At 35.1% G+C, this 12,594-nt stretch overlaps 1 protein-coding gene across 6 annotated transcripts in view; it reads right to left on the bottom strand.

The window, feature by feature from the left end:
* Window positions 1–12,594, bottom strand: part of LOC135165929 (filamin-A) — a 76,440-nt gene that overhangs the window by 23,377 nt on the left and 40,469 nt on the right. For 2 of the 6 annotated variants that reach the window (XM_064127736.1, XM_064127735.1), the window contains 6 exons: window positions 9,496–9,642; window positions 9,181–9,408; window positions 6,143–6,457; window positions 3,007–3,225; window positions 2,206–2,526; window positions 1,132–1,353 (listed from right to left, as the gene is read on the bottom strand). In XM_064127736.1, the coding sequence (XP_063983806.1) occupies window positions 1,132–1,353; window positions 2,206–2,526; window positions 3,007–3,225; window positions 6,143–6,457; window positions 9,181–9,408; window positions 9,496–9,642 (1,452 nt within the window). Of the gene's footprint in view, window positions 1–1,131; window positions 1,904–2,205; window positions 2,527–3,006; window positions 3,226–6,142; window positions 6,458–9,180; window positions 9,409–9,495; window positions 9,643–9,928; window positions 10,319–12,594 lie in introns of those variants that run through there. The other 4 variants (XM_064127738.1, XM_064127737.1, XR_010299598.1 and 1 more) reach the window with 4 other exon arrangements.

Genomic DNA, 12,594 nt, shown 5'->3' with positions numbered 1-12,594 from the left:
TGAATAAGTCTTTCCCGTTTTTTGTAAGAGATGCTGCCACCAATACTGTGCGAGTATTCAATGGTTACATATGTCATAATCAAAGCTTATTCATTTGTCAACAATTCCACACTAACACATTAGTTGAAATTTTTTCGCATCATAAATTTTTGATATCGTGAAAATGTCGAAATTTGAGCCGAGTCGACGTCATTTGCGGGAAGTTTCACTTTATTGGTTCAATTTGAAAAAATCTGCTGCCGAGGCGCATCGATTGCTTCAGGAAGCTTATGGAGAAGGTTGTGTCGATGATTCAAGTGTTCGCGGATGGTTTCGACGCTTCAAAAGTGGTGATTTCGACGTGGAAGACAAGGAGCGTTCCGGGCGGCCGCAAATCTTTGACATTGACCCTTCCCACCCGTCACAAGACACCCCTCCTTGGCGAGGGAACCCTTACATGGAACGAAATTTTGAATAAAAATCTGACCTCTAAAGGGCAGAAAGTTGGATGGAATGGTAATCAGTCACTTGTTAGGTCAAAGTTTGTTGGAAAAAATAGACTTGTGAAGCTAATTTTGGTGATAAAACTACCCTTCGTCCCTCGTTTCCCCCCCTGGAGATCTAATTTTTACCTAAAATTTCTATTCGTGTATAAGTTCACCGTCATCAACAAGAAGTCTTCTTCATATATTTGTTTGTAAATAGTCCAGGACTATTGACTCATCCTCCCCTCACAGACACAAATCAAATTAGAGTAAAATAATGATAAGTTAGGCTAAGTTAGGGTAAGTTAGATTAAGAAATGTACGAAGGTAGATAATAAGCAGAAGTACATGTAGCCCTAAAGGGAACCAATAAAGAAAAATTATTATTAACAATTGGTCAGATCATCGAGTGATCTAACCCCACACGTCACAAAGTTTAAAATTCTATGTCTTTGAAAACAAATAATCAACTGAAAAGGAATAAAGATAAATATCAATCAATACAAGTCGTAAATATTGTCACCATAAAAAAATTCTCGATAGTCATAGTCTCTTTAAATGATTGACCTCCAAGATAAATCCTCAGTCATCAGACTAATCGTAATCTCACGGAACAAGAAGTTCCCTTTCAATTGATGTTTACGAAAATACAATGAAAAACTCTCACCTAAGAACGTAACTGGTACTCCAACAACACCCCGCTGTGCATCTTTAACTTTGATAGCCGTAACATCATAAACTTTACAGCTGAATGGACTTCCAACAACCGGTACATTACGATGGCTCACTGATATTCTGTGTTCACCCACCACTCTTGGTGTAAATGCAACACTGCAAGTTGTGTCTTTGTTGTCAGTGACCTGTGCTGGTACAGCCTGTCCATTGGGTCCTATCAAGTTCTTGCTTGTTAGTCGTTTTATACAAATTGTTTATGTAATTTCAGCCAAGGTAAGGGGTTGTTCATTACTGGAATGTATTATGATCTGACAACAAACTAATGACCCTTCCACCAGAGATGGATTTTCAACACCAAATCTACACTAAAAAAGCTCGACTATGTTACATAAAATAACGCACTTGTTAATTTTTCATTAATCACTAGCTTAATTGATCATCCCTTCATCTGTCTTATCCAATGAATTTAACATGCTTGGCACAATATTTCAATTACTGAATAATCGAATGAAGAATGGAATTATACAACTTAGGAAATAGCACCTGATCAACAATAACTTCCTTACGTAATTAGTCAGGATGAGTGTGAGGTAATTATATATTAAGAAGCCAAGAGGTGTCAGAGAGACAGAAGTACCCACCACCGATTTCGTTAGAATCCACAGAATAGCCATTAGGTTTTTATTTATTTCAATATGAGTGTTTAATTTTTTTTTCGATATTTGAAGTAGTCTAGTAATGTCGTAGTCTGAAAGCTGGCCGACCTGGAACAGATAGGGATGTTTTGTTTTTTCTCGTTCGTGATTTCTCATTGTTCATGGAAATTAGTTCAGTCCAATTTGTTTGCACTCTTGAATGAATGAGACACTCAATTAATAATAGATTAGACAATTGTGGTAGACACATATTTATCCCCAAATAAATTAGAAAGTTTTGTGCTTCGAATAATAAAACAGATAATCGTGATAAATGACGAATAATTCTGTGCTAAATAATTTGGTGCTAAACAAAAATTCAATCGTTAAAATAGCAACATTTTTATTTTTTGTACTGTGATAGTTCTTACCTTCAACGTTAACCTCTAAATCTTCCAAGCTACCGGAAACATTACTGATGGTCAAGTGACTCTGACGACCTAGTGCTGCACTGCTCAGTGCCTGTCCACTGACAGTTACATGACTGTCACCACCCACTCGGGTTATTATGGGACATCCAGGAACGGTTCGTTTATTGAAAGCTATGTTTATAACATGCTCGCAAGCCTCGAAGGGCACGAAACTTACGGAAAAACGAGCGTTACCCTGGGGTGTTACCTGGGTGGGAATATTTTGACCACGGGCTGATATCGTTATTTCGAGGTTTCCTTCACCTGCTTGACTGGCATCCACTATCAAAACAAAACAAGACAACATTGACCACCAATATAAACCGATTATTTTGTTCAATTATCATCTAAAGACCATCCCTCCATCACCTATCACTCAGAAATACTCAACAACTATAAATTTAGTTGAAAAAAAAAATTAAAGAATGTTGGAAGAGCTAGAATGTGCTCTCCAATGACAGGATGAGACAAGAAATGTTTTACCACATGACTAGTTAGACACTGATGGGGCTCTATCAAAAATGTTAAAATAATGACATGTGGGCAGTAAATTTTTCAAATCAGGATATTGAACAAGTGCTCCCCTAGAGCTCGTAAAAATGTAAGCAAAAGTATGGTGACAATATTTTAAAAATTTTCAGAGATCCTTCTTCCTGACAATCGTCTAGCTACGATGTGACAAAGGATTTCCTGTTCCATCCCATTCCTATTCCTGCTGACAACTCGCATGCTGTTCGACTTTATAACTGTTATTTAACTCACCAGTGAAATGAGTTGGTTGACCAACGTTACCCCTTGCAACTGGTCCAATCAACACTTTATCAGCATTGAACGCCTTCGCTAGGAATGGCGTACCATTAACGGGGTGTCCATTGTACTCAACACTTACTGAATGTACTCCAACGTCACGAGGAGTAAATTCAGCTGTAAATCCACTGTGAATATTTCCTGTGACTTTTACAGGTAATTCTATCGTAGGTCCTGAAAATAATCCAGAGAAATTTTGATCAAATTACGCTTCCAAGGGTTTAAAAAGCTCATATCAAAAATATAAATATGGCTCGTAAAGATGTGTCTATGCAACACATCCTTGTGTTTTATTAAGAATCAGAACGATCAGATGAATATAGAGATGAGTTACAAGAGGGAGATTAATGATAAAGAGCAATCAAGGGTTACAAGGGCTGAAATAAGGTATCACGAAGGTAATAATGAGAGCTTGAAGGGGAAGCAAGAGCTTCATGAGGGTCAGGATGGTTAAGCTTAGACGACAAGAGTCAAATTGAAGACTCCATTAAGTCACATTAGAAGGCACAAAGGTCACTAAGGGTCATAAAGTTAAAATAGAATTCATGAAGGTTAAAGTGAAGGTCAGAATGTGAAACAAGAACCTCATGAGGATCATGAATGTCAGAAAAAAAGGATAAAAACAACGTAAGGGCTCCACTAAGTGAAGCGACAGTCACATTACGAGGCACAAGGGTCAGAATGGTCAGTTAAAAATCGAAATAAGGCACCAGGATTAAATTAATTATAACAATTAAGAGGCACAAAGATTGAAAGAGACTTCAAGAAGATTATAATGATGGATAAAATGAGGAACACGATCTTCATGATGGTCACGAGCGTCAGATGAAGATGACCAGATTCCAATTGAGGGGTTATTCTCATGTGAGCACTTCAAAAAATCGATTTTTTTTTTGATATTTTCACAGTAAAACCTATTGAAAACATGCTGTGAAAAATTCAGACCGAAATTCATAGTATTTGATAAGTTACAGCTCATAGTCGCCGACGTGTCGTAAGGGATTGTCTACCAGGCTTTCAACTTTAAACGCGTTTTTCTCGAATCATCATTTTCTGAAACGGTCAAGGTCCTACAAGAAAAAGTATTCAACCGATTGCTTTAAAATTTACATATGTTCTTCTACTCATTTATAGTTATCGTCCCTACCACAATTGTTTATTTTCGACAATATCTTCATATTTTTTTTAAACGATTTGTAACGAAAAAGGAGATTTTCGTGATTTTTTTTTTGAAGTTCGATATTTTTTTTTGTTTTTAATGAAATTGATTATATTTGGTAGGGACGATAGCCACAGATCTACTGAATAATAATCCATTCGATTTTTTTATCTCAGACAACATGAACAGCCGCTATCACCTTGACCAGTGAACTATCTTTTTTTGTTGGGGACTACTTTGACTTAAAAAAAATATATGTTAAAAATGTAAAAAACGGAAAAAAAAAATTTTTCGTATATTTCAAAATACAAATAAAAATATATTGAAAAATCAACATGATTGAAGTTTGTTGTCGCATAAAAAAAAAATTCCGAAAAAGTGGTAAAATATAGGCGTTCACATGAGAATAACCCCTTAAAACACTACTAGGGAAACGAAGGTCGCATTAGATAACACAAGAGTCACTAGATTGAGGGTTGGAATGATCCGGTATAAATAGAAACGAGGTACAAGGGTTACATTAATAACAAGCAATCAAGGGTCACAAGGATTTAAATAAAGTTCACGAAGGTTACAATGATGGCCAGAATGAGAAATAAGAACGTGATAAGGCTCACAAAAGTCAGATTAAAATTAAAGGAGCCAAACTAAAGGCTCCACTAAGGGATGTGACGATCGTATTACAAGGCACAAGGGTCAGTAGGTTAAGGACCAGAATGGTCAGATGAAAGTAGATATGAGGGACAAGGATTAGCTTAATGATAACAGACAATCGAAGGTCACAGGAGTCCAGTTAGAAGAAACAACAAATTGAGAAATAAAAACTTCATGAATGTCACGGGAGTCTGATTAAAGGTCATAAGTATTGAAATAAGGGCCAGAATGATGATCATTATGGGATTATATGAGAGTCGAGGAGTTCATACGGAAATCATATGTGGGTCACATGGCATTTGATATTATCATAAGAGGAAGGGCATGAATAATGTGTCTAAGAAGAATACGAAAATCAAAAACTCATGACAACACTATAAATAACGTTATTTATAGCTATTGGATTATGGAGGTCGAAATAAATAAACACTTGGAGTGTTTTTAAGACTGAGAACTACTATTAAAAATTATAAGACTCTAGATAATCAGGAGGTACTTTACTGAACGAAGACTTACAATGAACTAACTAAACATTACTGGTGAGGCCCACGTTAAACTCATCTCCAGAGGGCAATATAATTTCTCTTTCCACTCTTAACCCTTAGACTTTTCTTTCTTGACCCTCTCTGGTCAGTTCCAGTTCCAGGGGAGCCCCTCTGGGACTTTCCCTTTTTTTCTTATTGTATAAAAGAAAGGTCCCACAGCAACAAAGAGGCAAATATTTCCTAAATCCAGAAATATCAAAACTCTAGAAGAGTTAATTTTAAACGCAGGAAAACCCCGAAATTCCATATTGAGAGTGCTTGATATGTGTGGACAAAAATGAATCGTCTGTCGAGCTGTTTTTCAGTCCATCTCAGTATGTTATGGTTTTATAGTTTTTCTCCGAACAGTACCGAAATGTTTAGAATGTTTTTAATAAATAGAACCAGAGAAGAAACAGAAAGGAATGAATGAACAAGGGCCTTTTGTCAAATGGCTCTAGAGTGTGGAATCTTTGGTCAGTAAGAGTCAGTTGATCTGTTTGGAGACATCATACCAGAAAGATATATCTTCTGCGTGCGATAATAAATAATTAAAATTGATAGTTAAATCGTTTTTATTTTATTGAGACAATTCCTATCCATAATCCAATATCCCATCATAGCGCTAATTATTAATGAATGTTAATAATATGTTACAATTGTTAAACTCAGGGAACAACTTCTGGGTCATTGGTTCGACTAACCTAAATTTCACGATTATTATTCAATAATTTTCTTACAATAGAAAACTTACCTCTGACAGAGACTGCTAATTCTGCACTCCCACTGCCATCAACGGCCATGTGAAAACTAGCGGGTTGATCAACAGGAATGAGTTCCAAATGATTTAAACTCAGAATTACTCTGCTTGTGTCTGATACATTGCAAACGAAGGGGCACCCAGGAACTGCCTCACCGTTGAACTTGATGTCAATCAGGTGGGACTTGGCGATGTCAGGCGTGAATGAAACCAGGCAACGGCCTCCACCAACGACCTGCACGTGATTTGGCACCTCACCCTCATTTATCGATATCTCTAACTGGCCCTCGCCCGCGGCACTTGCGTCAACTTCAATTTTCAAGGAATTCATCAAAATTAGGTTTATTCATTTATTTGATATTTTATAGGGGATCTGGGGCCACATGAACTAACATGATCTATGATAAGGAGATCATTTTAGTTCATCTGTCAGGGTGAAATTAATTTTTTTTTCATTCATATTTGGAGGATAAATCAAAATTTCTTGAATTTTGAGAACTGTCTGTTGAAAATGTCTTGAAAAAAGGTTTTTCAAGTCATAGAGAGAATGAAATATTCTGATGGGCCAATTTGGGACACCCCCGGGACCTAAGGGGTTGGGATTTGGAACAGTGGGATACCCCATGGATGATTCAGATCTGTTTCTGATCCAATGATCTAGAGATATTGAATGCAAAGCATTGATTTTTTGCAAAAATATTTTTTTCTCGCTCTGAAACGATGAAAATGTGCCGCAGATCTAAACTTTTTGGGATAATTTTTATTTATTTATTCTTTACGGAATTCGTGGCAAGTTCCTTTCAGAATTTGCAACTGGTCATCGAGGGCTTTTAATGAAATGGATATATTTAGGGAAGAAATAGGAATAGGGGCCCTAAAGTCCCAACATTATTGGCCGCATCGATTGGGGGGAAGAAAGAAATATGAATTGCTTTTTTTGCAGTCTTACGATAATGGGGCGAGAGTTTGGATCGGGATCCATCACATTGAATATGTGTTAAAAATACATTTCTGTAATTTTATTATGGATCACATGGTCCTATTGAAATTGTGCGTTCAAATGTTAAAGTTTTTGAAGATTAAACATCGAAGGGTGGCAGAAAAAAACTAGATTTTAGTGCTCAATTTTTAAGGCCACCTTCAGGGTCTTTTTTGTGTTGTGGAAGGGCCTTAGAGGATTACTTTTGAGGGGATACGGTTTGCAAAAATGAGGGATTTTAAGAAAATCGTGGGATGGGGGGTTTTTGGAAATGGAAGATGTTTCCAGGGAGATGAAGCTTTGGAAAATTATCTTAGGGGAGATAAATGAGGGTCGAATTTTAATTGCTTTATTGCTTTAGTCAGGAAATTTTTGAGGTATTTATTCAGAATGCGGGATTGATTTGGGAGTTTAGAATGTTTTGTCTTGAGAGAGAAATCAAATGGAGATAATTCGGTTTGAAAATGTAAAATTAGAATACATATCCAATAATATTCCCATATGTGACTTGGTTTGGAACGAATTTTCCAAAAACTCTTTACTCAAAATAAAAAAATATCGGAACAATCAAGCGCGTTTATGATTAATTAGCGCTGTAGCTCTGCAACTAAATCTTGTTATGAACTAACAATATCACAGAAAAATTATGATGATTACAGTTTGAAAGTATTATAAGCAAATAGAATTAAGATATTATCCGCGTTTGTTATAAAATATTGACGTATTGTATGAAATGATGGACAAATAGAAATTTCAAATATCAACATTGTCATGAGTGAGAAATTCCGATTCGTTAAAGATGGTCCCAAGATCATCATATGGTGATGGTGATGATTATATGATGGATAATGAACCCCTTTTCGCAGTCAGAGATGCTGTTTTTATTATATCAATTAGATTTCACTGTTTCGATCAACTTAGAAGAATCTTTTAATTGCTTATGGGAATTAAATTGTAATTTATATGAAGACATTCATTTTTTCTCTATATTAAAGAAGAATTCGTTCCAGAATCATTTACTTTCTTTGGAGCTGTATTTTAAATACGAAGGAATGCAAATCTTTATGTAAATCTGCCTCTACCTAAATTAGAATTAAATTGCAATGAGCAATTAAAAGCTACTCCTAATTTAATGGAAAAAGTGGAAAGTGATTCATACAAGGAAAACAACAGTTCGGTTTTCAAAAATATGAGTCCTTGATGAATGAATTTGCAATGATGAGGAGATGCGATGATAAACAATCCTTTAAAATAGCCTATTAATCATTCAAAGAGAAATGTTTGACTGCTCTTAGATTTAGTATCTTCAGGTAAGTCAACAAAATATACTGACGTGAATTTAGTCTTCATTTAGCAGAAGACCACCAGTGAGTTAATTTTACTCAAAATCAGTGGTGCACCATCAGATGCACCTCAAATGCATTCTTCTACCCCATATTTCAAATAACGATCATATAACAAGGATAATATCATCACTCCATTTTTCTATGGTATTTTTATTTCATAAGAAGACTAATTTTCAGCGCTGGAGCTCTAATTGTTCGTAAACACGAGCGTTATCGTGTCTCTATTGATGGTTGTTCGACTTTTCATGAACTAAATAAATAGGAAGCAAAAAACAATCTCATTCTCTTCTGAGTGTTTATACTTTAAATTGAAAAAACATTTTTATGGACTGGAATTCTGATAAGTGTGAGGTATGGTGTTTAGGTTTGATTTTAAGTAATGAGACAAACTGGAATGAATAGGACTCTTTGAGAGCATGTGACTAAAAGGTCCAGGGTGTTGTTTCCCTTTGTAAATCTAGTTAGTTCCTCTGAGGAATCGATACTGAGCGGATGTGTCTTCCAACCACAATTATTTGAGTTACGTAATTAAGCAGATAAAATAGTCTCAATTAAAAACAGAATTATTATTTCAAATAACTCATTTCCAATAATGGTTAAGACAAAATAATCGAAACGAAAATGTTATCAAATGCCAAACCTCTTGCTCTTATCACACTAATGATTGCAATTTTTCCCAAATAATTGATGAACTGACTGTCACTTACCTCTAAACTGACAGGCATGACCAACAACGGCACTCGGAACGTCAGTGACTTGAATGAGACTGCTGTTATAAACTTTGGCGATGAGTGGTCCAGCCGGTAGCTTTTGTCCCGCGATCCTCACCTCGACGAGATGACTACCAACTTCACTCGGTGTAAACTCAACCCGGAACTCACCAGGACGCCCCGGCTCCTCGTCAATACGTGCAGGTATGTGTCGTTTAGAAGGGGCTAATGCACATCGTAATTTTCCATTATCAACATTAATTATAAATTTGTCAAGGGAGCAGAGAATTCATTGATGAACAATTCACTCACTTATTATCTGCACGTCAATCTCCTTGCTCGTGAAGCCGAGGGCGGAGAGTTCGAACAACGCGGGACTGCCAGCGGGTACCAGCCTGACCGAGTCCCCGAGGACTGACATCTTCGGACTAGGCATGATCCCCACTCGCCAAGGTGAGCCTGAGAACATTCAGAAATTTTCACTCATCAAATTCCCTTGACATTTACACTCAACAAAATTCTTTTTTTTTCGTCAAATATTTTTCGAGAAATCTCAACTCAACGTAATTTTTTAAAGTTTAAATCACTATTTGGTATTTAGTTTATTTTCTTTGATGTTACAGATGTTTTTCGGTGTTTTACATCGGCTCCTGCCAATCAAAGTTTAAATCTTCAAATACTCAAGTCCATTACTGTAGTTCAGTATTTAAAAATTTTATTTAATCCTCAAATGCATTATTTATACCTCGATAACGGCTATTGAAATTCTTCCCTGAAAGTGAATAATCTAAACCGCGAAATGTCGACGGAATCTGACAAAAGAAAAAATCGTGTAAAAAATATCTGGGGACTTTACTCGACGCGATTTCAACGACTGAATGATTAAAACGATCGATGCATCGCTCACAAATTCCAATAGCGTGCAGGGTGCGACCTGCAGGATTCACTAATCACCGTCGATCAATTTTCTCGATCTACCGATACGATCAATGGACCACAAAAACATTTTTCACAATTTTATGATATTTTAACGAAATAAATTTAACAGATTAGAATTAATATGTTGAATAATCGATATGCAAATTATTTTTTTAACTAGTGAAACACAACTGAGTGGTACGTCAGCACAAACGATTCACCGACATCGAACGGACTCGACCGAGGAACAAGACAAGTGTGGCTGCCTCGAGTCCGCTACTCCAGCACACCGTATTTTCAGGGACGTAGTTATTTCAGGGGATTGGGATTGGGCTGAAGGAGGAATTTTAGGTGAAATGGAATGTAAAGAACAGTAAGGAAGGAACCGGTATATTGTCTGGCAGTAAGGGGGTCCCCGAGGTCTCAGGTCAACGAGATTTTTTTTTTTTTTCATTTAATCGATGTTTGTAATTAATTGAAAAAATTAGAAAATATTGTCGATATCTTGTAATTTTTATATTTTTTTTTTGAAATTTTTAGAAAACTAGGAGTCAGGTGAACGTGAAAGCTACACTGTGTTATCAGTACTAGGTATTATCACGCGCGTATTTTATGGTGTGGTGGAAGAAAAGGGAATCTAGAATTGTCTTTAGATTAATGATTTGAAATTCTTTGTTCAATGAAATTACGGAGCCGAAAAAGGAGTGTAAATTTTATGAAATACGTATTTTATGTGATAGAAAGAGTGTTCAGTAGAATTGATTAGAATTGTAGAAATTAGATTATGAAATTCGAGCCAATTAAAGAGGAGGATTCAATTTATTTGATAAATCTATCAATTTTTAATTATAAGTAAGATAAGTTTTGTTGAATGGTAAGTTTAGTATATAATGTATCAGTTATATAATATGTATAATGAATTTTATTGAATCATAAGGTTATTTTATATATTAAACTTATCATTGAATAAAATTTATTTTACCCATATGTAAATAAAAATTGATATATTTATAAAATGAATTAAATCTCCATATTGAATTTACTTGACTTACTTTATTCAATTTCTACAATCATAATGAAGTTTATTGAATGCTCGATTTATGTAGCTTTAATCCAATTTCATACTATTACATTTAATGATGCATTGAAGGTATTATATCGTAATATTTTATTTCCTTGAAACATTATTATGATAGATTAGTAAAATACAATTATGACACCAAATATGACGTGTCATTGAATTAAGAAATTTCATGAATCAAAAATTTTCATGAAGTGCGTCTGTTTTTCTAATTTTTTAATTTTATTGACGATATGTATACCCTTTCGGGTTTTTACATTTTGTTTCCCCGTCCTTTTAATCCCTATTAGTACCTTAAATATTATTGTTAAAGATAATTTTACATTGGCTCGTGTTTGAGCTGGTGGAGAAATATAGACATAAGAAGAGATTTAATTAAATCTAATTTGGTATTATGAACACATTGTTTTTCTAAATTTTTGGTAAAGGGTTGTGAGTTTTTGTAAACATTTACTGAAAATGTAGGAACATTTTTCACGACCATAAACTTTCGTGGGTTGTTGAATAATAATAAACCTTGAGAATGGTATATTTTTCACGTCAATTTTATCACCTGCTTCTCAAAAATGTGTAAAATTTTAAAAAATTGCAGGTGATTGTTCGACGGTTCTGTTTTGCTCTGTAAAAAAATTCAAAAGATAATTTCTTCATCTCCTCGAGCTCCGGAAATATTTATGAGAAACCCACCCTCAAGTCCAATTCAGTAGTGAAGGGTCTATCGGTTTAAATCGAAAAAAACAAGTTTTCCCCGCGAGTCAAAAAACCGATTCGCGGAAACCTTCAAAATTTAAATCGATTAGATAAGAAAATTTGGGCTGATTGCTAGTAGTAAAAGTATAGTTTATTGCAAAGGCCATTGTCTTCATTTTCAGTGACTCAACTCGCAACGTGTGCGACAATTAAAGAGATAAATCGACTTATCGTGTCGATTGCGAGCGACATTTCGAGGTACGTCGAAACATTAAACCAGTTGAAAAAAAAAAAATGTGTGTGAAAAAGGAAACGAGTAAATACAAACACGGAAGGGGAAATTCTTTAAAAATGACGAGGCCGTTCCGTAATCTGCCAATCAAAATAATGTTCGGTAAAAATTATGGAACATTATGAATTGGTGTAAGGTTCTGAGTACTTTTGAGTTTGTTCACTGAGAGAAAAATATTATTTTGCCCATCATATTTGTTGTGGACAAACAAATGCCCGAAATTTCCATTGGAAAATTCACTCTAAATTTTTGTCAAAAAAATATTTAATTGGCAAAATTATATTTTTCTCTCAGTGAACAAACTCAAAAGTACTCAGAACCTTACACCAATTCATTGTAAAGACATATTAGATTATGGATAGGGATTGTCTCAACAATATAAGAACGATTTAAATATCAACTTTAATTATTTATTATCGCACGCAGAAGG

Source organism: Diachasmimorpha longicaudata, chromosome 9, assembly GCF_034640455.1.
Source record: "Diachasmimorpha longicaudata isolate KC_UGA_2023 chromosome 9, iyDiaLong2, whole genome shotgun sequence".
NCBI classification, from domain to species: Eukaryota; Metazoa; Arthropoda; class Insecta; order Hymenoptera; family Braconidae; genus Diachasmimorpha; species Diachasmimorpha longicaudata.
This window is presented reverse-complemented; position numbering and strand designations above follow the sequence as displayed.